At 39.7% G+C, this 27,365-nt stretch overlaps 3 protein-coding genes across 8 annotated transcripts in view; all 3 read left to right on the forward strand.

Moving 5' to 3' along the window:
• Nucleotides 1–1,353: 1,353 nt before the first annotated feature.
• ptdss1a (phosphatidylserine synthase 1a) lies at nt 1,354–10,062 on the forward strand. The gene is made up of 13 exons (XM_020637160.3): nt 1,354–1,795; nt 2,272–2,363; nt 2,811–2,855; nt 2,947–3,071; nt 3,186–3,344; nt 3,553–3,704; nt 4,416–4,557; nt 6,029–6,141; nt 6,320–6,385; nt 6,635–6,734; nt 6,990–7,058; nt 8,269–8,335; nt 8,469–10,062. Exons 1-13 carry the CDS (start codon nt 1,614–1,616, stop codon nt 8,561–8,563), a joined length of 1,407 nt encoding a protein of 468 aa, XP_020492816.1. The 5' UTR covers nt 1,354–1,613; the 3' UTR covers nt 8,564–10,062.
• Nucleotides 10,063–10,269: 207 nt separating this feature from the next.
• On the forward strand, nt 10,270–12,455 carry LOC109986501 (E3 ubiquitin-protein ligase NHLRC1). Its single transcript, XM_020637181.3, has 2 exons — nt 10,270–10,406; nt 10,892–12,455. The coding sequence occupies exon 2, from the start codon at nt 10,972–10,974 to the stop codon at nt 12,178–12,180; it is 1,209 nt and encodes a 402-aa protein (XP_020492837.2). The 5' UTR covers nt 10,270–10,406; nt 10,892–10,971; the 3' UTR covers nt 12,181–12,455.
• Nucleotides 12,456–13,898: 1,443 nt separating this feature from the next.
• kif13a (kinesin family member 13A) overlaps nt 13,899–27,365 on the forward strand; it is a 38,885-nt gene continuing 25,418 nt past the window's right edge. For all 6 annotated transcript variants that reach the window (XM_020637102.3, XM_065957950.1, XM_020637105.3 and 3 more), the window contains exons 1-2: nt 13,899–14,211; nt 14,451–14,541. In XM_020637102.3, the coding sequence (XP_020492758.1) occupies nt 14,157–14,211; nt 14,451–14,541 (146 nt within the window). In that variant the 5' untranslated portion in view covers nt 13,899–14,156. The remainder of the gene's footprint in view (nt 14,212–14,450; nt 14,542–27,365) is intronic.

The raw sequence follows: 27,365 nt of genomic DNA on the forward strand, positions 1-27,365 counted from the left end.
TACATTTTTTTCAACGTGTTTGCAACCATGAAAACAACAAAAGAGTAAAGTCAGATCTTTTGTAGTGCAAAGCATTTTTTTTTGGTAACTTTCTTCATCAAAAATGTTTAGTATGCAGTTTCCTCCCTTTTAAACAATCATCTGAACTTAATGAAACTAGAGAGACCAAGAGGAGAATAACTTTTAAGCTGTGTTTACCAGGAGAGTAAATCTTCAGAAACGTTGTGCCCTGAGGGGTGACATTTCGTGCTAAATTGATAGGGACCCCTGCTGGGAGCTAGGGGTACTTCAGGTTTCACTGACATGTGAAGCCATGAGCCACTGGGGGAGGGGGAGGGGGATAAGCACGCACACAAGTAAGTAAATTTACCATTCAGACAAGGATGAAGTCAAGGAAACACCTTCCATTGACATTCACATAGCTTTAGGACACTTTACTCTACCAAGTACTATGGAAGCCCATTTCCGCCAGTAAAAAAAAAAATAATAATAATAATAAAGTCTCATAATTTAAACTTTTTATGTAATTATTTTGACTTTTTATCTCATTATTTTGACTTATCTCATTATTATGACTTTATATCTCATAATTTCGACTTTTTATCTCATAATTCCGACTTTATATCTCATTATTATGACATTTTATCTCATTATTATGACTTTATATCTCATAATTTTGACTTTTCATCTCATTATTTTGACTTTTTATCTCATTATTATGACTTTATATCTCATAATTTTGACTTTTTATCTCATAATTCCGACTTTATATCTCATTATTATGACATTTTATCTCATTATTATGACTTTATATCTCATAATTTTGACTTTTCATCTCATTATTTTGACTTTTTATCTCATTATTTTGACTTATCTCATTATTATGACTTTATTTCTCATAATTTCGACTTTATATCTCATTATTATGACTTTTTATCTCATAATTGTGACTTTTTATCTCATTATTATACTTTTTATCTCATAATTGTGACTTTTTATCTCATTATTATACTTTTTATCTCATTATTATGACTTTTTATCTCATAATTGTGACTTTTTATCTCATTATTATGACTTTTTCTCTCATTATTATGACTTTATTATTTTTTTAACTGGCGGAAATGGGCTTCCATAAAGTACCCTTAACGTGTAGACTAATGTACTGTTTGACATTTATAATTGAGGTTCAAAGTTTAAGGTTTTTAATTAAGCGGGTAGATTTAAAAGTCAGTCTCGGCTGGTTGTAGCACGCTTTGAACTCCTCGCACGGAGAGGTCACGCTCAAAACAATCATAGCACATGATGCACGTGAAGTCTTCCGCGTTGGGACACTCCCTGCAGTCACGAACACCAATCATAATCAAACGTGAACAATTCCTCTTATTATAACTATCTTCTCCTCTATTTTTTTATTTTAAATTTTGACCCTCTGTGGCTGTTTGTACTCCGCTGTCACCTCCGTCTTGCAACGCTTTGCAAGCCGGCAATGTGACCCTTTAAAGTTATTCGCCTGTGTGTTGTAACAGTGTGTGGTGGTCGCTGCAGCTGCCTGGATCACTTTCTCATGCTAATGTGAGGAGGAGCTGCTGCTGCTGCTGCTGCTGCGTCCATCTATGGCGTCCGTGTACAGCGGATCTCATACCTTAAGCAAGGATGATGTGAATTACAGAATGCATTTCCGAATGATAAACGAGCAGCAGGTTGAAGATATCACCATCGACTTTTTCTACAGGCCGCACACGATAACGCTGCTGACATGCACGGTGCTCAGTTTGATGTATTTCGCCTTCACAAGGTAAGTCGCTCACACGGCTAATGTTAGCACGGTGGGTTAGCTCCGTTAGCTTAGGCTAAGTGAGCAGTGATGCTCTGGAGCAGCTACTCCTTCACGGGTTTTTATTACTGAAAACAAACTTTACACCGACCACCAAAGCACCAGAATAACTTTCCCAGTGATGCAAATGTGTCAATGCCGCTGGATTAACCTGGATAATACAAGGAAATGTTGTGCAATCTAGGGTTGACCACTGTTTTCTGTGTTAACAATGTAAGCAGCAGGGAAACGAGTCATAAGGTTACATGCAGAGTGATTATCTGGATTAGAAGTCATTACTTGCTCCTACAAAATTAAATATCAATATAAGCCTTAATGTCATTCACAGTTGCTGTTTGAAACATTAAGATATGATACACCAACAATGGACTGCTAATTAAATGATTGAATGAAACAAAAGTGTCGCTGACATTCATGTGTGTTTACTCTGCCTGCAGAGATGATGGGAATCCCGACAGTAATCTCTGGGTGGGGCTCATCCTTGTCATCTCCTTCTTCCTTGTCATCAGTGTTTTGGCATTTCCAAATGGTTTGTACAAAATGACTCTGCAATATTTGTCTTGTTCCAACAAGTTATGTGCATAGCCTTTTATTTCAGTCTGGCTAAAAGCTGCTTCATGACAGACATTAGTGATAAACAATGCTTCCTTTACATCGGTGTTTAGAACAAGGAAGTGCCTTGATAAGAACCTGCATGTGGAGGATAACTGCAAATATTTTGGATTGAAAATGTGTACAAACAAATTCAGGGGTGAACAACCTTTTTTTTTTAACATAGTGTAACTAGAGGTTTTTTTCTGGTTGCTTTTGTAAGCCATTTCTCATCACATGGATTGTAATCTCCTTCCTAAAGCCATAAATCACACCCAGAAGTGGGTACAAGGAAAGTAAAGTGTTCAGAGTTATGTGAAAAGATATTATAGGAGCATGTTTATGCATAATGAAAAGTCGGTGTCCACTTCATGTCCCTCCCTAGGTCCATTCACCAGACCACATCCAGCAATATGGCGAATTGTTTTTGGTGAGTATCGCTCAAGTCAAAGATGAGAATACATTGTCATTACTCGGGCCTTCATTTTCACTTGCTAATGTCTTGTTCCTCTGCTGTTCAGGTCTGAGCGTCCTCTACTTCCTCTTCCTGGTTCTCGTTATCTTCCTCAACTGGCAGCAGGTGAAACAGCTAATGTATTGGTTGGATCCAAACCTGCGTTATGCCAAGAGAGAGGCAGATGTAATGGTGAGTGATTATGGCTTACACAAAAGATACACTTTTTGCACGCACCATATGCGTTCCTTACCAAAGGAATTGTCATTCATTACATATAACGAGGCTATCTGCGCTTCTCTGAAGGAATATGCTGTGAACTGCCATGTCATCACCTGGGAGAGAATCCTCAGCCATTTTGACATTTTTGCATTCAGCCATTTCTGGGGCTGGGGCATGAAGGCCCTGCTCATTCGAAGCTATGGCCTCTGCTGGACCATCAGTATTACCTGGGAGCTTACTGAGGTAAGGAAGCACACAGTAGGTGAGGTTAATTAGCACCCTGTCAGCACTTGCCTCTCCTTCTGTCTCTTTTGCTATATAGCGGAGAAATTTAAGGTCAACTAACCAGGTCATGTAATTGGTTAATTCAGTGGAAGTGTACGAGTTTGGCCATTCTCTTTTAACATTTACGACATAGACTCTCTTGTCTCCCAATCTTCTGGTCTTGTAGCTATTCTTCATGCATCTGCTGCCTAACTTTGCTGAGTGCTGGTGGGATCAGGTGATTCTGGACATTCTGCTTTGCAACGGAGGAGGCATCTGGCTCGGCATGACTGTCTGCCGCTTTTTGGAGATGAGGACCTACCACTGGGCCAGTATTAAGTATGATCTGGAAATGAACTACAGCTGTGCTGAACGTTTGTACAGTTTTGTGCAGATTCTGTGTGTGTGCAATCAATGACAACAATACATTTTAAGCTTTGGGAAAGGGAGGTGGGGTTTATGTTGTCAGACAGCTGTGTGCACTTTATAGACCCAGCCCTGATACAGTCATAGTAAAATGTGATCAAACTTTTAGGTGTCATATATTTAATCTGATAAAAGATTGAAATCACAAGCCGAAGATGTTTATGTAGTGATTCAATTTTAGGGGGCCTTTATGCTTATTCTTTTTACAAATTAAATACAATACATTGTGATTGTAAGTTAAAGGTATCTTGATTGTACTTGTCGTCTTTGATTTTTATCAAAATAATTGATTGAGAGCCTTGAGTCTTTCATGTAAAAAAAACTGTAACATGTATAATAATGTTACAATGAACTAAAGTCTGAATGAGTAAGGGTAACATTTAGAATAGTTAACATTTGTAAAGTCATTAGTTTTATTTGTTTCTACTCCCTGTTATAGACTTTTTACGCACCATCTTGCACAAATGACTGTTTTGAAATCTGATCTCAAAAGTTCATCAAGGTAGAGTGGACATGAATGATTAATGTGATGGCATTAGTTTCATCTGGCTTATTCTTCTGAACAACACTTATTGTAGTCTATCTGCAAGTCATTGAAATCCGTCTCCTGTGTTTCCCATGAAGGGACATCCACACCACCACAGGGAAGATCAAACGAGCCGTGTTACAGTTCACCCCTGCGAGCTGGACTTACGTACGTTGGCTGGACCCAAAGTCCTCCCTGCAGCGAGTGATGGGTGTCTATCTGTTCATGATCATTTGGCAGGTGGGTCAGCAAGAAATCCTCCCCGACAGCTCATGGTCATTAAGCACTGACTAGTCGGAGATCATCCTGTGTTCTCTTGGTGCTAAATCCAGGCTAATCTAATCGCCTCCTCTGTTGTTGAAATCTAAAACCTGTCTTCACATGGATCCATATAATGCAACTGCTGTGTACACATTAGCAGCTTATCCCATAAGAGTCTAAGACAGGCAGGATTAGTGAGGTGCATTTTATTGTAATGAGAAAACCATATACTCAAAACCTGTGTAGGCTCTCTTGCTGTACAGTGAAGAGTCAACTATAGATGCCAGATTTTTAGCCACTAGCTGTTTTAGCATTGAAAGCTGCTGTTCCTCTATCTTATTATGTAGCCATGAAACACCATGCTCCTGTTCTCTTCCTCACTCTTGAAGCTCCCGGTTCTCTTGAGGCTTTAAATAGTAATTACCAGTCTTTGAGAATTACTTGAAAAGATAGGGACAGTTTAGCTCTGCTTAATGGGGTGACACTTTATCAGTCCCTCAATGGATTCAACCACACAGGCTCTAGGCCAAATAAGGGAATAACTGGGCTGCAGGCCTCCTTCTCATTATGTTCCAGTTCCTATTGAAGGGGCTTGAACAAAGTGTCCCCCAGAATGAACTGCAAGTATTGTTGCCAATTTGCTAACCCAACTGTAATTTGCATTGTAAAACAATCTTTCTTTTGTTGGTGTCCTGATGTCAACTAAACAGGGTTTCAGTAAGAGGGAGATGTTTGTAACACAATCCACATACTGTGCATGTGCAGGGAAATGTTTATGAACAATTTACAACCAATTCACTTAACAGCCAAGGATTAAATGGGCCTACAAGTACAAACAATATTACATTACAATACTGGAATTTACTAAAAATGTCATTAATTACTACGGGATGTTGTATGCATCAAGTTACTGTATGTTTCTCTATTCACAGGTGTTAGCTATACCTCCATGTTTTAAATAATAATAATGTGCTAAATTTTAGCTGTGGAAAGCAAATCTGGAGAAACGACAAGAGTGAGCTAAGTTTTAAAAGTCATTATAAGGATTGTAGGAGAAAGTTGGCTTATGACTGAATGTATTTTTTTGGCTGCTCGTTGTTTGTGTGTAACTCTGTTAGATGTGCTGCTGTCTGTCTTGTCCAGGAAACTTCTGAAAAAGAGATTTTTAATCTCAACGAGTTTCTTTCCTGGTTAAATAAAGGTTAAATAAAATAAAAAATGATACAAATGAAGTGTAGTATTAGAAATTAAAGACTTTTGCTGAGAAATTGTCTAAAAAAGTTTCAGGTTCAAATATTTGTGAAATGTGCTTTGAACATTAAAGGGCTCTTTGTTGAAGAAGTGCTGAACTTCTGCTTGTAAAAAGTGACAAACAACAGAAATCCTTCAGGCTGCTAAATACAGCAGCTATATAGATTAATGGTGTTCTCTTGTTTCTGTTTGTCCATAGCTAACCGAGCTGAACACATTTTTCCTCAAGCACATTTTTGTCTTCCCTGCGAGCCATGCACTCAGCTGGTGTCGGATCCTGTTTGTTGGTATCATCACAGCTCCAACAGTGAGGTAAAGATAGAAACGATTGTTTGTACAAACTTCTGTCTTATCTCATGGATACTGTCCATTGCTACATGCTTATGTACAGTTATGACAATTTGACTGACAGTTGCATAGAAACGACAATAACTGACTGGACCTGCAGGTGATCATTTACATTGTGTTTGTTGTTGTCTTTTTGCTTCAGGCAGTATTATGCGTACCTAACAGACACACAGTGCAAGAGAGTTGGGACACAGTGCTGGGTGTTTGGGTAAGTTTAGCACTTGCTAATATTTTAAAACAAATACCCCCAAGAACAGTTGTACTACCCCCCCCTATATGTAACTGAGTGTGTATATCAGATAGCTGCATGCAATGAAGTGTGCCAATGAAGGTGGTGAGCTCAGGGAGAAGGTAAAGGTCACATATGGGCATTGTCATCTCTGAGCTTTTGTTTTTATCAACTTGAAAGTTTACTGCAGGTCAGCTTTATGTGTTGTGTTTCTCCTCTCATTCACAGGGCAATAGCCTTTCTGGAGGCCCTGGCGTGCATTAAGTTTGGACAAGACTTGTTCTCCAAAACCCAGATCCTCTATGTGATCCTCTGGCTGCTGTGTTTGGTAAGATTGAGCATCATGGTTACTGTTGCACTTGCTGTTTCAAAGTGGATTTTGATGTCCTTGAATAATAGTGTAGCCTACAATAGTGTAGCCTACATTAATTCATGTGGCTTAACTCTTTGTTCTTTAACATGCCCTTGTTTTTCACACACACCTCTGTTTTTTCCTCAAGAAAAAATCTTTTAACGGCTGAAAGTTATAGATAATGGATGTTCCATGAATCATCAGTCTCTATAATGTTTGATCTGTTTCTAGGCCTTCATTACATTCCTGTGCCTGTATGGAATGGTGTGGTTTGCTGAAAATTATGGCCCAAGAGGAAAGGTATGTTTCTTACTTGAGATGAGGGGTTATTTCCCACCTAAAACAAAAATCTGTATAACTCAGTATTTAAGAGTGGTAATGTTCTCAGTAAAAACCTACATTAAGCTTGAGATGTGTGTGTAAACTTCAAATGTTTGAACTGGTTAGTTTATGCTGTGTTCATATATAACCTAAAGTCAGTGGTGGATTACACATGGCAGCATTCCACAATAAGCACATGATACACATCTATGTAAAGTCAAAAGCAATCATATAGGTTCAAGTACTTAGATTTCCGTAACTGTTGATATTCAGTAAAAACATCTGATTCATTCAGTGGGAAATGATTGGAAGGACTTTTTGTAAAATCCTTTGACAGCCACAGATACAAGATCTCCTTACTTTTGTGTCTGAGTATTTGATTATAAAATAACTGTTTGGCTGTTAAGATAATTTCTCAGAAAGTGCTCCTTTTAATAAAGCGTAGTGTAGCTTCAAGAGATTAGAGATGTTTCTTCTCCCCATAGGAACAGACCTGTTTGTATAATTGTGTCGGTCATAGAATAGTATTAGTGAATATTGAATATATCAAACACAACAACAGCTCTTGTAGAAAGGAGACACTAATGCAATGGAGAGTGTAAAGGTGCTAAGGTACTGTACATTAGGAAGCTGGAATGGAGGGAAGCAAACTGTCTAGAGGTTTGGTCACGTCCCATGTACAGAGGGTATAGTCCTCCAAGCGGGTCTCCCGGGTTCAAGTCCGTCTTGTCTTCTTTGCTGCATGTCATTCCTCTCCCAAACCTCTCTCCCTGGTTTCCATCTCTATCCACTGTCCTCTCAAACAAAGTCAAAAAGCCCCAAAACAATATATAAAAAATAATGTTGATAATTTAAGCAAGAACAGGGAAAAAAAAAAGTCAAATCAATCCAGTTTTGATGCAGCCTTTGAGAAACATTGGGGGCTCTCTTCATAATAACATGACTTTCAAGCCTCTACTGATCCCAGCATTGAGAACACCCCTTCTCATGTGCCATATGCTGAATATTGCATAAGCATAGTCACAATTATATTCTCACATCATAGTCTGATCATCATGTTTTGTAGCATTAAAGCTTCAACAGGTTGCAGTTATGAATATAGGACCCTCAGTGTACCACCATAAAAGTTAGCTCCCTGTCCAGTAAATGGTATGTGTGTCATGTGTCTGAACCTCTTCTCCTTTCACAGAGCCTCTCAGAATGTGAAGACAGTAATTATTCAGACTATGCGGACCATATGTCAGAGGACTTTAAAGGTACAGTGACTTTAGCTTCCAAATCAAAAAGGCTCATATGTTGAACTGCAATCCTATACATGACTGAACTCTAGTGTTGTACTCATACTTTACATCTTTTTCTAAACTCCTCTCCATGTGTTTGATGTGTAAGGAGAGACAGAGGTGGATGACGACAGCCCTACGACCAGATTTAGAGGGAACAGCTCAGAAAAGAGCGGTTCCATCAACGGCCTGGACAGCCAGTAGGAGTCAGAGCTCGTAGCTGGATGTTTTCTCCTGAACTCACTCCAATCAACCCGGTGTGAAGGATCACATTTTTTTTTAAAAAGGGTCAAAGATTCAACCTCTTCCTTGTGTAAATGAAGCCTAGAAAGCCCCCACATACAGTAGGAGGAGAGGAGACAGAAGGGGTGCAAGGTCCATGCAGTGTAATTAGGAGTTCACAGAGGTTTGAACTACAGAGGTGCACACTTAACTGTGTGCTGTAGTCGTAGAATACTCCTAAAACCACTTATCCCAGGGGTCTGTGTGTGTGTGTGTGAAGAGAGAGTGCTTTTGTGTGAGTGTGTGAAAGAAAGAGGTGGCAACCAAACCTGCAGATTCTAGATGTGACTGCATGATCATTCTAGCTGATGAAGTATAATTTACAAACATTTATCCTACAATACAATATATCATCGATGGTTTATGTACATTCGACTGGTTTACACCAGCGGTAACTCCAGTATGTTGTTTCAACACATTTCAATGTTTAAAAGCCATTATGTAGAATTTATCACATTTAAAATGAAGCTTCTGTTTATTGCACAGAAAGGCTTTTATATTAGCATCTGTCATTGATTGTTTATGAACATCATGGATGTTCACAATTGTTTCGTGAGCTTGAATGTGGGCCGGATTTCAATGCAAGAAAGCTTTAGCTGGGTAGGATCATCGACTGAGGTTTTTGTTTGTACTCAAACAAAGCAAAGCACACAGTTTAAGCACTTTTCAGAATGTTTTATTGCAAATACTGTACATGTTTGAGTATTCTGTGAATCATTGTGACCTTGACTGATTTTACTCTCCTGTCCATCTGTGGCTGCTATTATTTTTTTTTTTGTATTGAACTGATAACTGAGGGCATCTATTCAAATTCCTGCATGTGTTGTCAGGAACCTGTCTGTGGGCAGGTGGCTTCTTTTTTTTCTTTTTTTTACCATCAACCTGCTCGTTATTGCATATGTTGCATTTGCATGACTGTGTCAAATCCAATCAAGTGTTTTAGTAGGAAAATGTTAAACAAGTATATAATTACACCACACACCAGGATGCCAGTATTGTCATTTTTTATGTCTCTCACTGTCATTGTAACATTTTAATTAACCCCTTGTGCCTGTTTGCATGGTCTTTTTTTTTATTCCAAACTTCTCTGTTGTTTTTTTTGTTTTGTTTTTTTTACTAAAGTTTGGGCTTTAGATGTTTGCTTCTTTTGCGCTTTGAGTGCCGTATTGAAGATTTCTTTGCATTGCTCTGTCAGCATCCTCTCAGTACAGATATATCCCCTGTAATCCTCGACAATCCAGACACCGACCTCTGTGGAATGGACCGGGCTCCAGCGCTACAGTAGACACTATAAATGGTACATTGTCTCTGGATGTAGATTTTATTTGCCAAAAGCATTTCTCTTGAAAATGACTTGTGCTGTTCTTTTTTCACTGTGAAATAATGAAACATATTAAAAATGTTTTACATTTCCTCTTAAACTCTTGAGTTGTTGTTTTTTAAGGTAAGGTGTCTCGAATCAGCTCTTGGTTCTGAATTCTGAATAGTCACAGCATTGATTTACAATACATACCTTTTAATAGTCGTTAAAAAAAACAGTTATGTATTTGTATTGGCTAATAGGAGGCTGCTATGGTAATTTACAATAGGTAACCATAAATGACCTTGATCAACCCCTAAAGAGCGGCCTGCTGCAGTAAAGGAGTGCCGGATTGGCTGACTCGAGAGCTGCCCGTCTCGGATCAGATTTCACTCGGTTTGCAGACCATGAAACACAGACGGAAATAGCTGCCTCGTGCTGACCTATAACAACATGTTTTTGAAGGTACGGCTTGTGTTCCCTTGGAAAAGAAACGGCGAAGAATGTCTTAGATTTCTACACCTCAATGACACCGAAGAGGCACTGAATATGTAAAAGTTGACTGCAGATTTATGACCCAACAGTTAGTGCGCACGCAGGCACAGTTAAGCGTCTCGAATCAGCTCTTGGTTCTGAATTCTATTGATAGTCTTTCCATCTTAATATTTTATATAGATATAAAATAATTTGTTCTGGTGCTCTACACGCAAACTCATGAGGGCTAAGTTGCATCAACCTTTCATTTCCAACTTGTGTTTACATTCAAACAAATCCAGAGGAGGGCAGCAGGGAGCCTCCGTGAGTTTGCAAAATGTCACGTGACCACTTGGGCCTAAACCGGAGGACATGGCTGTGTTGACAAAAATGGTGTAGTCCTCTGCCTTCATATTCTCCTATCTTTGTCTTTCTCTCCTCCAACCTTAGAGTATCTCTCTCTCTCTCTGTGTCAGTTGTTCATGATTTTTCTGCAGCCTGCATCAGATTACTGAACGGTCTCAGCAGGGTTAAGGGACATCACAACATTTCAGCCATGGCCAACAGTCCTTGTCTGAGGGGTCCTGATGGGATTCTGAGAGCAATCCAGATCAATTTACTGGAGTGCAAAGTGTGCTTCGAGAAGTTCAGCACTCAGCAGAGGGAGCGCAGACCACAGAATCTTTCCTGTGGCCATGTTCTCTGTCTGGAATGCATCACGACTCTAACCCACCCTCTCCTGAGAAAGCTTGAGTGCCCGTTCTGTCGACAGCTGTGCAGCATCGACAGCACCTCTCACAGCCAGGTTCTTACAGATCTGCAGGACCTCTTGTTGTCATGGAGTCCCACATCTTCAAACGGAGACCTTGGCTTTGCTACAGGCCTGACATCTACGGCTCTGCACCTCTGCGCAGCTTTCGGCGGGTGGGGGGCTCTTATCAACCCCACTGGGATTGCGGTTTTTGGGTCTTCAGGGACAATCGTGGTGGTGCATGATGGTGAGAAGAGGGTGGTGGTGTTCAGCCCACAGGGGAAGCAGCTGCACAGCTTTGGGCCAAGGGGTCGAGCAATTGGTGAGATTTTGTACCCTGTGGATGTGGCGGTGACTCCCTGTGGTTACGTTGTGGTGACGGATACAGGGGATCAAGCTGTGAAGGTTTTTACTTCCAGAGGGAACCATGTGTTGACAGTCAAAGGGTCCTTCCAGATGCCCTGGGGAGTGGACACAAACAGCTATGGGAACATCCTGGTCTCAGACACCCAGGCTGGCACGCTATCCCAGCTAAAAGTGGACTACACTCGTGGTCACGTTCTGGAGCATCAACCAGTCGTTTTGGACCTCCAGTATCCAAAAGCGGTGGTCTGCTGTCAGGTGTCTGGGAATGCTGCAGTGTTGGAGCATTTACCTGATGAGAAGTATCCTCAAAGGATTCACCAATGCACACGATTACGAGTGTTTTCAAGAGACTTCCACCTTCTTCATCAGACAGATACTTTCAGCCTGACCCTGCAGTCCACAGTGAGGATCCACATGTCAGGCCTAACCTTTGACAGAGATGGAGATGTGATTGTAGTTGACTCCAAACAGGGAATGATTTGGAGTTTGGGGAAACTGCAGGAAGGCCAAGCCCTGAGTCCTCTTGTAGGAGACCTCATCAGACCAACTGGACTGGTGTCACTGAAGCACATGCTTGTCATTCTGGACAGTGGAGACCATACAGTGAAGATTTATTCTGCTAAATCTGATGCTTTGCTTATCCCATAGCTCATACTTTATATGATGGGCATGGATGTGAAATGTTGCTCATTGTCACATAAAGTAATGACATGAATGCATGATATTATATTTATAAATACATTTAAAATGTAAAATGTTTTATATGATGGTAAAAAATAGGAGTTCTGGATCCTCTTTTTTTTTTTTTTTAGTATTTTGAATCCTGGTATTTTCAGTGGTTGTAGAAAATATATATATAATAAATATATAATATATAGTATAAGTGGTATCAACAAGTAAAATAAATGTTTGTCATGCTGTTATTGTCTCACTTTTTGAAAATATTGTTGTATTATTCACTAATACATAGAACATTGTAATCTCAACCACCAAGGGGTCAGAAACTCCCAAAGGGGTCCCAAAGAAAAACTGAAGGGTCACAAGAAGATTGAAGGGATGAATAAAGAAAACTTAAATTGTTATAACACTATTTTTTTTCTTGTTTTTACAGATCATTTCAAATTTCGGGGTCAGAAAAGTCCTAACTAAATGTAAGTCTATGTAGTTGCACACATTTCCTGACCACAAAAACAACTAAGAGACTAAGACTAAGTTCTTACTGTAGCTTTTATATCGATTCCACCAATAGGGTGAGAAGATATGACAGATAGATGTCCAAATATACAAAAAATATATTATTTTTTATTTATTAATTGGAGAAGAAAACAGTAACAGTGTTTTGGTGTAGGGGGGAATGGTACTCTTAACTGCAATATTTTAACCACATTGTTTTTTTTTTAAGTATCATGATAATCAAGGAAAAAGCAAACTCCCTGTCATGTTTAAATATTAATTTATCATTGGGCATTTTACTACCATTACATGATGTGGAAAAATGTTGATTTGTTGTGCGAGTCTGACTACAACTTGACTTTAAAATACATGTTAGTATGACTGAAACTGTACAAAGTCCGAGTTCTCAAAGTCGGACTATCACACCTTTACGGGCTTGGAGGACCCATTCACCCTTCAATATATTTACCTCAACACCCACCGAACTGGCCTTGGCGTTCTGTGCATGCTGCGCAGTTTCTATTTTTAACCAAAAAAATAATAATAATTTGCCGCTTGTTAAGGCAAGGCAAGTTTTTAATACTACCCGGTTTGCCGATTGTTTTGGTAACCTATGTGACGCAATAGGTCAATAGCGAGAATCCAACAGTAACTTGCGGAAAGAGGTCAGAATTTTCCAGCTACTGTAACGACGTCAGACACATACTGTCAATAAATCTATTCTGACCAAGTGCTTACTGGGACAAGGATGGTTGTCCAATTAAATGGCCTAATCAGGTTAACCATAGCTTGACTTAACTGTGCATGTAAACATAAGTCTTTACGACAGCTAATGAGCTGGCCTTGTAAGTATTTCTTAAAACCTGGCTGCTTCATAAATTCAAAAGTCATCTAATTTTAAACCTTAAAAAAAATATTGAAAACACTGACAATTGATAATATATATATAATAACCTACATGACAGTTAGATTAGCCAATTAAAAAAAAAACCTCTGTGGTCATTCTTACTTCCAGTGTGCCTCTAATATGGAAAATAAGATATCAATTTATTTCGTGGTAACATGTCAGTGAACTTGTCAGACAGCCACAGTTCTCGGGCTCTGGTCCCCCACCCCACCCCACCCCACCGATAAGCGGCGCGGTGAGTAAATCCTTTCCCCCCCCCACTCTCCAGTCTGCCAGAGGAGAGCAGTCGAGCTCCCAGTGGAAGATGGCGGTGGGGATGCTGTCTGGGGCTGGAGCACAGTTCTGGATTTGCATTAAAAGCGAACTCGTGTGGATATAAAGGACAAAATGAACACACTCCCTTGTCTTCTCCTCGAGGTGTGGACTCTTTTCGGGATTGTTTAACTAGAGCCTGCTGCCGTTATTTGAGGCAGAAATCCGGGCTCCTTGTCGGGGATTCACAGACTACATACAGAGACAGGTTGGGAGTGAAAAGTGGACGAAAATGTCGGATACAAAGGTAAAAGTTGCAGTGAGAGTCCGGCCCATGAACCGCAGGGGTAAGTGTGATAAACTGTTTCTCTTCGCAAACCCTCGTTTCTGTCTCCTCTGAGTTATGCTTCATTATCATAAAGTTTTTTTTTTTTTTTTTTTATTTCTTCGCCATTGCTGCCTTCAGCCTGAGTTACGAGTCAGACATGAGTTGAGCTTGAAGACGGTTTCAAGTAGCAAGGATTTATTTTTCACTTTTCACACCCACGCGTTCTGCTTCACTTTCCCAACATACTTGTCTTTGCAGAAATTGAACTGAACACAAAATGTGTCGTGGATATGGAGGACAACCAAACTGTTCTACACCCACCGCCTTCAAATGCAAAAGGAGATAACAGGTAAACAAAGCTGAAACACTGCTGGCTGTGTTCGTATTTGCAGATGTTGCAAAGTTTTTACAGAGCAGTGAGCTTCTTTTGTTGCATTTAATGGCGTTAGTGGAAAGAAAGTCTGCTGCTGTGTAACTTTGTGGAGGTTCAGGGTGTTTTGAAATTTCTAAGTGAAGGAGCAGAAAAATGCAGCCCGCACCCTCACTGTAATAACTCTATCCCACCCTGGTTGTAATACAGCTACAAAAGCACCCAAGGTTTGCATATAAACTCTCTTTCACGTGGGCTGTATGACCACAAGTTTAGCTCAAACATCTGACATCTCATCAACTCATTTTCCAGTTAACACATGATCCTGTGAACAATCATAATGAATAATAGTAGTAGTGAATAATCAGTGTGACAAACTTTTATAAGATAATCAAAACAACATATATCTATCTGTAAATGCCAAAAAAAAGTCAATCTAAACAGAAATGCTGCTTTACTGCTGTAGCTGAGGACATGGTGTCTGCCATCCACCTGCCTGCAACATGATATTATGTTATGTAATCTATGTGAAACTTCAATACTAATCAGCTCAGCATAATAATAGATAGGTCACTCAGTATCCTAGGAAAAACCTTGTCTTTTGCGTTTCTTTGTTTGAGTTTAAAGGCCAAAGAAGATGTAGTAGTGTGTCTGACACATGAAGACACCCATCAGACAGAACAGATTAATGTAGAGCCTCAGGGTATTGCTGTAAATCTCTGCAGTCAGAACTAATGTAACCTGTGTAGCGTTCAAAGTGCTGTCGGACCACACTGTGCCTTTTTTTTTTTTTTTTTTTTATGGCTGAAAGTGTGAAGATGCAGCAATGAAGATCATTAAAAAAGAGCGATACAGTTTATTTGCTGGCTGATAGTTTGGCATGAGGAGATGTCTGGAGTGACACAACATGAAGGCTAATGATGGCTGTAAGCTTGTGGAAGCACTGAATGGTCAGGCCTGTCACAGATGTAATATTCCATCCATCATGGCTGACTACGTTTGCTCTCCTCTGCTGTTGGTGTCACACATGATTGAACAGCTGACCTGATTACACATAGGATCAGATACATCTAAAATATGTTCTTAAAAAAAAATCCCAGTCTTTTTTTTGTTGTCTTCATATGATTTATCACGCAGATAATGTTTATTCAAAGCAACAAAAAAAAACCCTCTTGGCAACATTAAAAGACCCCAGTGTGAGTCTTGCCACAGATGAGGCTTTTCTCATGGCTGTCTTCCAGCCTTGTTAAAGGGTAACACTTTCTCTGCTGTTCTAGTAACCAACAGTCAGCAATAAATGGTAATGAGCGTGCACGTTAACCTGCATTTAAGGTAATTATCAGAACAGAAATTGCCACACAATGGCGGCGTTCCAGGCAATTAAACGCATGTTGGACAGGATGCACAAACAGCAGAACAAAAAGCTGTCACGGGTCAGAGCTCAGAGACTACATGCCAGCTGCGATGGCATTTGGTCCGCAGTATTTACAGTTAAGTTATAAGTCTCTGTTAGTCCTTTCAACAAGACACAAACTGCTTCCTTTGCTGATTGGGATTGTGGTGGACAGTGGTGAGAATTGCAGCACAACACACAATACAATACTATAGTAACCATACAATATCATACTATACATGACAAAATGATACAGTATATGATATAAAATGCCTCATGAAAGGAGTAGAATTTGCGTATTTATTCCATGACATTTGGTGTCAGTTTCACTTCTTAACTATCTTCATCTCTTAACTTATTTCCATCGCTGTCCGACAACATCCTACTGTCTTCTTCTTCTTCTTCTACTATGCCACTGTCAACTTCTTAATTGACAACTTACATTGATGTCATGTCATAAGCATCACCAGAGTCATTATGTAGTGACATGAAGAGTCAAATAGGCGAATCTGTCCAGAGCACCTTATTTATTTCTGGTTGAAATATCGATATTGGGCAGCAAGGATTTGATAATTGTATGAAAAAAAAGTAAGGATGACAATATATTTCTCTATTGATATTTTTTCCCCGTCCCGAGTATACAGAGATTCCTTTGATAACATTTTCTGATGACATTGAAAATTGAAAACAGAGCAGTACAGAAGTTCTCTGATGTTTACAGAGACCTTGCATTGATCCACCAATGAGCAAGCATTTAATCAATGTTAACTCTTCCAAGGATTCTGTTGCTTTAGGCTGATATAGGCCTTTAGCAGTTATAGCTCAGTTTGGTTTTATTATGTCACAATTCTTTTCTTTAGTGTAGCCCAGGCATATAATTACTTGTTAACATTTCAGTGCTGTGTGTGTGTGTGTGTGTGTGTGTGTGTGTGTGTGTGTGTGTGTGTGTGTGTGTGTGTGTGTGTGTGTGTGTGTGTGTGTGTGTGTGTGTGTGTGTGTGTGTGTGTGTGTGTGTGTGTGTGTGTGTGTGTGTGTGTGTGTGTGTGTGTGTGTGTGTGTGTGTGTGTGTGTGTGTGTGTGTGTGTGTGTGTGTGTGTGTTGGGCCTCTGTGTTTAGGCTGCTTTGGTTTTTCTTGAACCGTATAATTTTCTTCTCTGCAGCTTGTGGAGCCACAGAAGGGGATACCCTGTTCACTAAGATTCAGACTTGTTATGAAGACACCTGTTCCTCTGTGTTGAAAATGTGTCAGATTTAGTGGGTATTAGCACGCCAAATATGGCTGCAGAGCCAAGACCATGGGAACTTTCTCTCTCTCATGGGAGCACTTAGACGAAAAAGAAGAGAGACATGTTTTTATTTAGAAGCATCTAAAATAAAATGCCGTTTCTTAGGCTGGGTTTTTTTTGGAAAACATGATTAGACAGTAAAATAAAAAATTACATAACACTGTTTGTATTTCACTGAAACTCTTTTTACTCTTAGCTTAGCTTCTTAAATACAAAGTATGACTTAAGTCTGATGAAATACAGACATTATGTCTCTAGTGGGATACACTTGGAGCTATTTCCTTGTTGGAATACCAATTAGAAACTGATTGTGTGTAATTTTTAATAGATTTCAGAGACCACACAGCGCTTCAAAAACAAAGTCACCTAAAGAATTCAAACTAGTAAAAGGGATTTCCTTTGATGGCTTAGCCTCATTCTGTGCACCTCCACGCATTTTTAGCAACACTCGTGACCACCACCCCCTCCTCTCCTCCTATTATCCTGAGAAATGAACTGTAATCCCAGAGGTGGGCACATGAAACCTAGATTGTGACTTCAGGGCAACAGGTTAAGTTTCCCAAGCTTTATCTTTCATCTTCCTATTAAGTTGGCACGAACTGCATATTTGTAATGGGAATCTGGGAAAGTAGTTTTTGTTTTCACGCGCCAGTCACCTCTCCTTTGGGGTTTAGACACAGAGACAGTGGGGGTGGAGAAGCAGAGAAATACCTGAGGCTGCTGTCTGCACAGGGGATGAGTGGTGGAGAACCATGACAAGATACCTTTCCACTCACACAATGGGGCCATATTACCTCGATCAAGCCCAAGCATGTCAGTCAACTTTTCAACTAAACAGGCCCATCGGAGTCTTAAGAGACTTCTTAATGTAACCCCCTTTTTTCATTATATTTTAACCTGAACACTGAATAGTTAGTGCCAGAAGCTAACCAGAACTTAAATTATAAAGATGCAGTTGGGAGTACAATTTATGTCAGAGAAAGACGCCATCTTTTGTTTTCCTTTCATAAGTGCTAACTTAAATTATATTGTTTAAATATGCATCTAACCCTTTGTTTTCTGTTGTCTATGTTACTGTAGCTCAGTGATTCATTAGCGGAAGTTCAAGTTCATCTGATAATGTCTGTAACCAAGCTTGTAATTTACGCTCTAATCTCTTCCTTATCACTAACAGCTCAGTTTAGTTTATCTCCACTTGGCTCTTGTTTTTTTTGGGGGGGGGGGGGGGATTTTGTGATTTTAATCCTGGGGAAAGGACCTCCATTTAGAGGTCATCCACTCCTGGGGCACGTCTTACACCATACTCCCTCAATCTTTAAAAATCTTCAACAAATATGTTGGAGTATGTGGTTTGGTTCTACTTGTCACCTTTTTCATATAACATAGCAGGGAAGACTTAAAACCGTTCTTGTTAAAAATAATGATATGACGTTTTTGGTAAAGTTCTCTAATTTTCTTTTTTTTGTCAAATTGGACGATAGTTACTGCTCTCAAGTCTATACTTTAAATAAGAAGCTGCTTAATTTGGGTTAGCTTAGCATAAAGTCTGGAAATAGGAAAAAAAAATAGCAAGCCTTTAAACAAATGTAGCAAAATGTACTCGTTATGTTTGTAGAAAAAACAACAAAGATTGTTTACTCTTTGGGGGGTCTTATCTCAACTGTTTTTTCGACTAGAAGCATTTTTTAGCTGCTAGTATTAGCTGGAGGAAGTCGCTACTTTCAGCTAAATATTTCAGTACATAACCTTTTGGCAAAGCATTGTTTTTTTTATTACTTATATTTTATTTGCTTTTCTTAATGAGGATACATAAAAAATAAACACAGTATACAATCTTTGGTGTCAGTTAACAATAGTCAGTTTAGCCTCCTTTTAAATAGTCCATTCTCTTCAGACTTTGTGATGGGTTTTAAAATCAGTCCACTTTATCCATTTTCCTTGGCAAGCAGATTGTTGTAGTCTTAAATTGTGTGTAAAGCTCTCCATATCATGTAGTTTTTCAACAATGTCCAACCAGTTTCTCCGAGTGGGGAGGTCCTCCTTACACCACTTTCTTGTTATAGCTTTCTTTGATGCCACCAGTAGTATTCCAGCGAGGTATCTGTCTTTGCTTTGTATATTTTCCTGTGTTAAATTTCCCAGATACAGCACTTGACAAGTCTTAGGAAGTTCATAACCTAAAATTGCTTTCATTCCTTTCCACACTTCATCCCAGTACTCAGTCATTTTCACACATTGCCAAAAAACATGAGCATGATCAACATTATGTTCCCCACACTGTCTCCAGCAAGGCTGTGGGCAAAGCATTGTTTTAAATGCTCTTTCTTTACTGTAAAAAACAAACAATATGAAAAATGTACGTCTTGTGCTTAAAAGTCACTTTTAGAAGATAATTTGTAACCTTTTAGCAAAACAAGGCTGGCTGTTTCCCTGTTTGTTTGTTTGTTTTGTGCTAAGCCAAGCTAACTAGTTGCTTATGATAGCTTTGTGTTTACTGTAAAAATACGAGAGTGGTATTAATTTTTAATGTGACTCACCATGATATAGCAAAAACAGCGTAAGTGTCCAACCATACTTTTAAATTTGGTTGCATTGTCCTGACAGTCCTTCTCTGATGACTGTTGTAGACGCAGACAGTGTGGTCAGAATGTGTCTCATAAGAGCCTTTGCGGATGGCCTCTAATGTCATCTGTTTGTATGATATACGGACGTCAAAGACACTAAAAAAGTGTTTTTAGTGTAGGTGAAAGTCTCCTCTGTTGATGAAGGAGCTTCGTCACATTTTCTCCCAGGTCACGTATAACTTATAGTGTCAGCATGCTCTCAAAAACAATCCTTCACTGAATGACAATGCTGCCTTGTCCGATGTCTGCCCTCAGGAATGTTCCCTTTGTCTTTACATTATTCTTCCAAAGTGCTGAAAATAAAGCTTTCCATTCAGTAACATGTTATCCTCAAATGCAGTCGACCTAAAGTTATAATGTAAGGCCTTATTTCATGCAAGCTATTAAGAGGAAGTGTTGCGTGCTGCTGATGAAATGATTGCATTCTCTCAGGGACCATGCCCTGTTTGTTTAGAGGGTGGGACATTGTTTACATCTTGATCCGGAATTCAGAAAAGATGGCGTCCTGCCTCTTAGACGAGCCTGCGCCTCATTAATGTCAGATGTGGCTTCTCGTTCTGAGGGCAGCCTAAAAATCCACTCAGACATTTCTCCCATAATGATCCAAATTCTCCCTCTTATGCTTCTCTCAGATGAGGCCTTTTTGAAGCATAGAAGTTTACATGGATTTTAATTCCATGGTGGGAAAGGGACTCACTTTTAGTCTTCTTGTTCAGGAGAAGTAGAGCCGGGCAACATTAACAATAACTTAAATGTCCTGTGAAGAGTTTTTAGCTGGTTATGAAACAGAGTAAAACTAATACTGATGTTTTTTAAATGCTATGACAATCAGCATAAAGACTTACTTTTTCTAAATGGTTATTTTGTATTGCCTGAAACTGCTGCTGTGGGGAAGATGTCATACAAAGTAATTACCAGCTCCCAATAGAAACATACTTTTTTACATTTTCCATCGCAAAGATTCCCATGAATGATACATTTGACTGTTGAAAATGAAATCAAGTTGAGAATTCTGTTATGAAAAGAGCTACTTACGAATGTAAGTACTACTTTTTATTTGTTTGAATTTAGGGTAAAAAAAACTATTTCTGATTCCACAGGGGCAGAAACCATGATTTCCCTTACATTAGCTTTAAACAAATGAAAATTACAATAGTCTATCTTGGAAAAGAATATTCAGTTCATTGTAATAAGTCTTTCTGGTCACATAGTTATTATTTTGGCTATTTTGTTTCTGTTTGTAATCTATGACTTTTATGATGTGTTCCAGATTTCATGAGCATGCTGCTCTGCTTTTAGTCGTCCCTCGTTCTCTGCAGCCTCGTGGTGTATGCATTAAGATAAGTGACATCTAGCAGGCAGACGGGGTCATAGGAGGTGTGTCCTGATAATAACAAGAAAGCTGAAACATATTGAACATGATGAACTTAACCTCTCTATGGATTGTCTGTTTCCTGTGAAACTCACCAGATTGAATGTTTTGGAGCAGATGTGGCTTGGTTTATAAGATACATACACACACACACACACTTGGCCTGCAGCTAGCTGACCCAGCCTATCACAGTGGAGTCAGAAATGCCGGAGAGGATTAAATTAGACCCTGCCTCCATCATATGTTTTGTTGTGAGCATTTGTTATGGAAACTTTGCAGTCCACACAGAAGTCGGTATGCGTGTCATGTGTGCTGCTGATGGCAGTGCATTTCATTAAGGCTGTTTTGGAGATCCTTTGCTTGGCTTTCATTTTGGAATTACTTTGACTCATGAGGCTGGTGGGATGTCTCGCCTCCATGTTTACCAGTGTTGCTTAGCAATTGCCGTTTCCAAGAGAATGAAACTTTGCAGAGTTATGTGGATGATCTAATGAGTGATATCCCCTAGCCACCCTTAAGTATTTTCTTGGGAAGCTAATTTTAGCATTTATGACAATACACCACAGTCAATTGTTTCAGTGGTGGAATATAAACAAGCATGTTTACAAAGATCTTTACTGGGGCACATTTTTAATGTACTTGTACTTCACTAAGGTTTTACTCTTTAATATTCTAGACATTTTTTTAAATATCCTCTCTGCTCAAAATCTCATGCAGTGATCAGTCACTGACACATTTTCCACCACTCTTCTGGGAAAGACAAGCCAGTCTATAATAATGGAGAAAACAATCTCTGATTTGAACTACAAACGAGTGATGTCATGAAAGCAAATCTGTTTAGATACCTTGAAAGGTAGGCAGAGGAATGTCAGCTGAAACACAGCTGCAATTACTGATTATCACCAGAGGGGCCGCCAAAGAGCATGACTCTTCTGGGGTTTTCAGGGGAGAAAAGGTTATGTACTCATTATTTTTATTTAATGTAGCGTGTTATATAAAAGTTGTATTAAAGCACACAAATTAGACCGAATTGTAAAATACTGATTCAGGTGTTACAAACCTTCTGGACACTGTGACCAGATCAAAAAGTTGTGACTAGTTTGGCTTCCCCTTGTCATGCTTTAGATGAGTTGTTGGGAGTTCCACCTATTAGAAATGTCTTCTAAATTTCTTATATGTCTTTTATACACAGTTGTTTACATTGTCATCAAAAAGCGAACAGAATACTAACAAAAAAGTGAAAACAGAACTTTGTTTTATCTTCCTTCTCTCTTATTTAACATCCAAGGACCACACTAGCTCCACTCCACCAGCTACACCATTAAAATATTGCTCACACAGTCATGCAAGAACCTACACTCTTATATATTAAATATGATTTGACATTGATGATTATACTTCTTTGTGATTTTTTTTTTATGATTTTAACTGTATGTTTACTTTGTGATAAAGTTTGATTGTCAGAAGTTAGCTTTCTTAGTAGCTTGATAGCTGTAGGTCTGTTTCTGTCATTAGCATGTTAACTTCCTTTCGTGCTTTTAAAAAAAAAAAAAATGCATTTTTGAATGTCCGGTGAGAATCTCCGCCCTCAGCAGTCATCTCTACTTTTGAATCACTCGTGTTGATAAAGGTTACAGCTCAGTCTAACATAAGACTTTCTGGAAATCATCTTGAGTTTTTTACAGAGATGGGAGCGGCCCCCTTACTGTAACCCTGCTTGGCATTTCCCCCTCTCTCCTTTCAGCCCGTCTTGTCTGCCTGCCTGTCTTGTGCAGCAGGGTGACCTATGCTATGCTCTGTGTGGGTGGGGACCGGTGTGTTCTGTTCTAAACATACTGGAAGACCATCTGAAATGTTAGCTTGTTGCCTGCGAGAGCACAGCAAGCTGTAACTCAATATTTACACACACACATGCACACACAAACATGTATGCACACTCAGAGCTCTGAAGGTTGTGATTGGCTCTGGAGCTTGTTGAAACGTGATTGTCTAAAGCAGGTCGACAGCTAAACGGGGGAAAGAGCCATAAGTGCGGTCTAATGGAGGTTTAAAAAGGCGGGGGAGGCGTAGTTTCAAGAAATCTGAATCTATGGGGGAAATGCCTATTTCTGTGCGTGTGTCCACAGCGCAGATGAATGTTGTGAATGTCAGCTCAACGGGGGGTTGAACCTCATCCTTGTGATTTACACATTCCATTTGAGCATTCGGATTATATCATCAGAAAGTCTTGCAAAGCCTGCTAAATGACATTGTTAAATCTGGCGGTTTATCCTGCAGGCATTGAAAAAAAAAGGGGAACCACAACAAGACTTGGATTTATGTGTTTTTAAAACTGGTTCTCTGGGCTGATTCCATATATGAAAGCACAAAATTCATGTCTTGCATCTAATTGGAACCAGCCTGCTCCAGATCTGTCAGGTGAAGACGAGAGATTGTTTATAGATTTCAAATTTGAATTGCAATAAAATGTTTTTGTTTGATACTTCCGAAAGCGTGGGCACGCAATGTAATTTTTTTTAAGGGTGGGCTGATGCTCCAGTGGGTGGATGATACAATATTAATCTGGTGTGTTGCCTACTGGGCTAGAAGAGTGCAGTTTTTTCGGTGGCATAATAACCCAGTGGCCTTAATCCGGCTTCGCAACCACAGGGGGGATTCCATCGCAGCCCTCCTACTCATTTTACCTTCCTTTTTTGGGCACCAGTGGAATGCATTGATCTGAGCTTCAACGCGCTGAGAGATGCCATGTTTCCAGCAGCCATGTGATCTGAGTGAATCTGACCTTCATCACTGAGTAAAGAAATGATCATAGTCTGGCTTTGATGATGTATCTGCTTCCCAAAGTGATAACAAATGAGGATTTTAAAAAGACAATCAAAGCGTGCCCCTCTAATCTGTCTGCCAGGACACAGGATCAGTTCAGACAAGGAGAATCACACTGTCGTTGCCATTTTAGAGGCCAATTTCCCCCCTCAGCCAACTTAAAATCATTCATGGGTGCCTTGGCATCAGGTAGCTGCAGGCGTGGGACCGTGAGCGCCTTTGATGACACAGACTTTAAAGCACGCAGAACCAGCAGCCCCCCCCCCCCCCCCCTTCCCCTCTCTTACTTCAGCCATGCCCTCCCGGCTATGCAGTGTCCGCCTGCATCTGCCTCTAAGGGGTGCACAATCTGATGCTATCTGGCACTTCTGTGCCATACATGTGTGCCACACACTTGCTTAACCAGAACACGGACTTGAATATGTCCTCAAGCCATGACTTGACATACACGCTGATTATTACACAAATAGCCTGTGGGCTTCATGCATGAATCATTTGGGGCTGCACTGAACATTGTTTCTGACTGAGCTCCTACCGGCAGCTTCTCTTGTCATGGATAACGTGAATGGAGAAAACAAAGATACATTTAATGATGTGTTATCACTTTAAAAAACACTATCAGAGTGAAAACCCTTAGGCTCTGTGAAATGATATGATCACTGTTTAGTGGCAATTTATTATTTGTATTTGCAGAATTTTTGAACTAAGATATTCAATATAATGTTCATTTTTGCAACAACGAGTTATGATGACTGATGATTATATATCATTTATAACTAGCTCAACTAGATCACAGAACAAGAGGGTAAAGCTTACATGGTTCCTACATATTTTCTGAGAAGAATGTAGATTTCTGGGGGGATGAAAGAGATTAATTCCAAAGCAGAGTGGGAGAGTGGGAGAACTGGGAGCTTATGCACTATGATTTATTGAGGGGGAGGTCCTAACACTGTGATAGAGGATAAACTCAAAAAGTTTACACAAATGTGTTTTGTAATATTTTGAATGGAAAAATATCTTGAAATTCTAAATATAGCCAGATTAAGTTACATACTGAACAGTCTGTGTAGCAAACTACTGCTGCTGAGATGTTTCTGCTTCTTTTTACTGCTAAATAGTACAGACTATACCCATTGCATAACTGAATGACTTTCATCTCCATTTTTAACATGTCTGTCTCTCTGCCTCTCTTTCTGGTCATGAGTCTGTTGTCTGTATGGTTACATCTGTTCTTTGTCTCTGTCCATTTCTCATGCTTCACAAGACTTAAGCTGCAGTACGGCTATTTGTTATCACAGCTCTCCCACGTGTTTCTTTCATTTTTGGCATTTCAACTTTGTAGCAACATAGACATAGAGAGGATCAGATGGGGACCTGGTCAGAAGTCCTTGACTAGTACTTGTCCGCTGCAGACAAATGTCTCGTGGCCCTACTCGAGGACGGGGCCCTGCTGCAGTCTTTGTCTGCTCTGATTAAGAACGAGTCACAGTGGCTGACAGTGGCCCAGATTTAGATTCAGTATGATCCCTAATGAGGCCCTCCTACTTTTTACTCCTCTGTCCACTCACTCTCTCTCTCTCTGTCCCTAATTAGAATCAGCTCTAGCTCAGTCAATGGCTTAAAGGAAATTTGCTCATATTTCCTATCTTGCTCTTTTGATTTTGAACACCTTACATAAAAGGAAAAGTGCAGAAGAGTATTTTTATGTGTTGTCATAAAGGTCTACGGGCGTGCTATTGTTGGTGACTCAGCTCAGTTTGTGTGAGACACTTTGGTGCAGTGTTTCAGTCTCCCTAAAGCTTCCTGCTCTGTATTAGTTACCATGTGAAGGTGATGCCCACCTCTGTGTCTGTGCCAGGAGACGCTGCATGCAGGAGGGATCTGCTGACTCTTGGAGGACAGGACTGCAGATTTATAGGCACATAACTTGCATGTGCAAAAAAATGGTCTCTTCTTACTTCTGTATATATGATCACTCCTGATAAACCATACAGTGGCTGATGAGGGAAAGTGCCCTGCAACAGCCAAAATGATTTCTTTTGGCTCTTGCAGGGCTAAAAGGCTCTTTTTTTATCTGGCCAAGAAGGCGTGTCTTTTTGGCTCATGTGGATGAAAGACACCAAATGCCAGAATGCACAGCACCACAGGCCACTCCCACTAAGGTCCTCTAGTTCAGAATCAGAAATATTTTATTAATCCCAGAGGGAAATTCAATCGTTACAGTTTCTCCAAAATATACAGTATAGCAGTAGAAATATAGTAATAAAAACATTTACAGACATATTTACTTAAACACATGAGGCCATTTCCTCAACTGATTCCGAAATTTCTTCCAGAATTGATCTTGGAAATTCCTGGCAGAAAACAGACTCTGTCTGCCATTTTCACCATTTTCACCATTTTCAGCTTTTTCCATAGAGCCTGTTAGCATAGCTTCCAAGCAATATGGTGGACGTTAAGTTTCGATTCTGGGAGTGAGTTCCCACCCACTGATCTGTGATTGGTCTGTAGCTTCAGTGGTCGAAAATATGAGGAACTAGCGTTGTAGTTTCACCCAACTAAACGCAACAGCTTCCAGTGACGCAAAAATCGTCATTTTGCGTCACTGGAAGCTCCTCTTCAGACTTAGAAATACAAAGATTTCCCATCTAATGAGTGATGGGAAATCATCTCCCAAAATGAGGGCGGGATGCACAACCATTCAAAAATACTACCAGGTTTCTAATCATACAAAGCTTAATGCAAATGGGTGAACTATCCCTTTAATAGCTCTTTTATTTGGTATAAACCTGAAGGGGAATATTTTTTTTTATAACTCATCTGTTTTGATTATATTAATGAGAAAAGCTCTGCATACATTAACATATTCAGTCACATGGTTAATTTGACTGACAAGTGCGTTTTGTAGCTGTTTGAAATAAGACTTAAGGCCCGCCTCAGCTCTACCTCTTTGTCTGTGTATAGATTGCAAGTTAGATGCAGTCAGCATTTCCAATATGGCGACCGCCATCGTTTGGCTTCAAAACCAATGGGTGATGTCACTGAGACTCAACCATGTTCTCTACAGTCTAAGGTCAAACAGCAAATGGCTACAAATACATAAAGGATGCAAATGTACAATAACACACAAACCTAGATAACAAATGCACCTAGATACAAAAAAACCACTTCACATCCAGTCATCAGATTTCCTTGATGCTTAGGCTCTTACTTGAATTTCTAAGTGCCGCTTTGTGGAATTCTCTCTCCAGTTAAGAGAGTAATCCTACATTACTTTTGTCCATATATTTTACTCTTTTGTCTCC

Source organism: Labrus bergylta, chromosome 8 (genome assembly GCF_963930695.1).
Source record: "Labrus bergylta chromosome 8, fLabBer1.1, whole genome shotgun sequence".
Classification (NCBI taxonomy): Eukaryota; Metazoa; Chordata; class Actinopteri; order Labriformes; family Labridae; genus Labrus; species Labrus bergylta.

What these genes read in the sequence shown, in the direction of transcription:
- ptdss1a (XM_020637160.3), top strand. Translation starts at nt 1,614, where the DNA reads ATGGCGTCCGTGTACAGCGGATCTCATACCTTAAGCAAGGATGATGTG. An exon ending in AATATGGCGAATTGTTTTTG is followed by an intron (nt 2,856 to 2,946) that starts GTGAGTATCGCT and finishes TCTGCTGTTCAG; the next exon opens with GTCTGAGCGTCCTCTACTTC. An exon ending in ACACAGTGCTGGGTGTTTGG is followed by an intron (nt 6,386 to 6,634) that starts GTAAGTTTAGCA and finishes TCTCATTCACAG; the next exon opens with GGCAATAGCCTTTCTGGAGG.
- LOC109986501 (XM_020637181.3), top strand. Translation starts at nt 10,972, where the DNA reads ATGGCCAACAGTCCTTGTCTGAGGGGTCCTGATGGGATTCTGAGAGCA.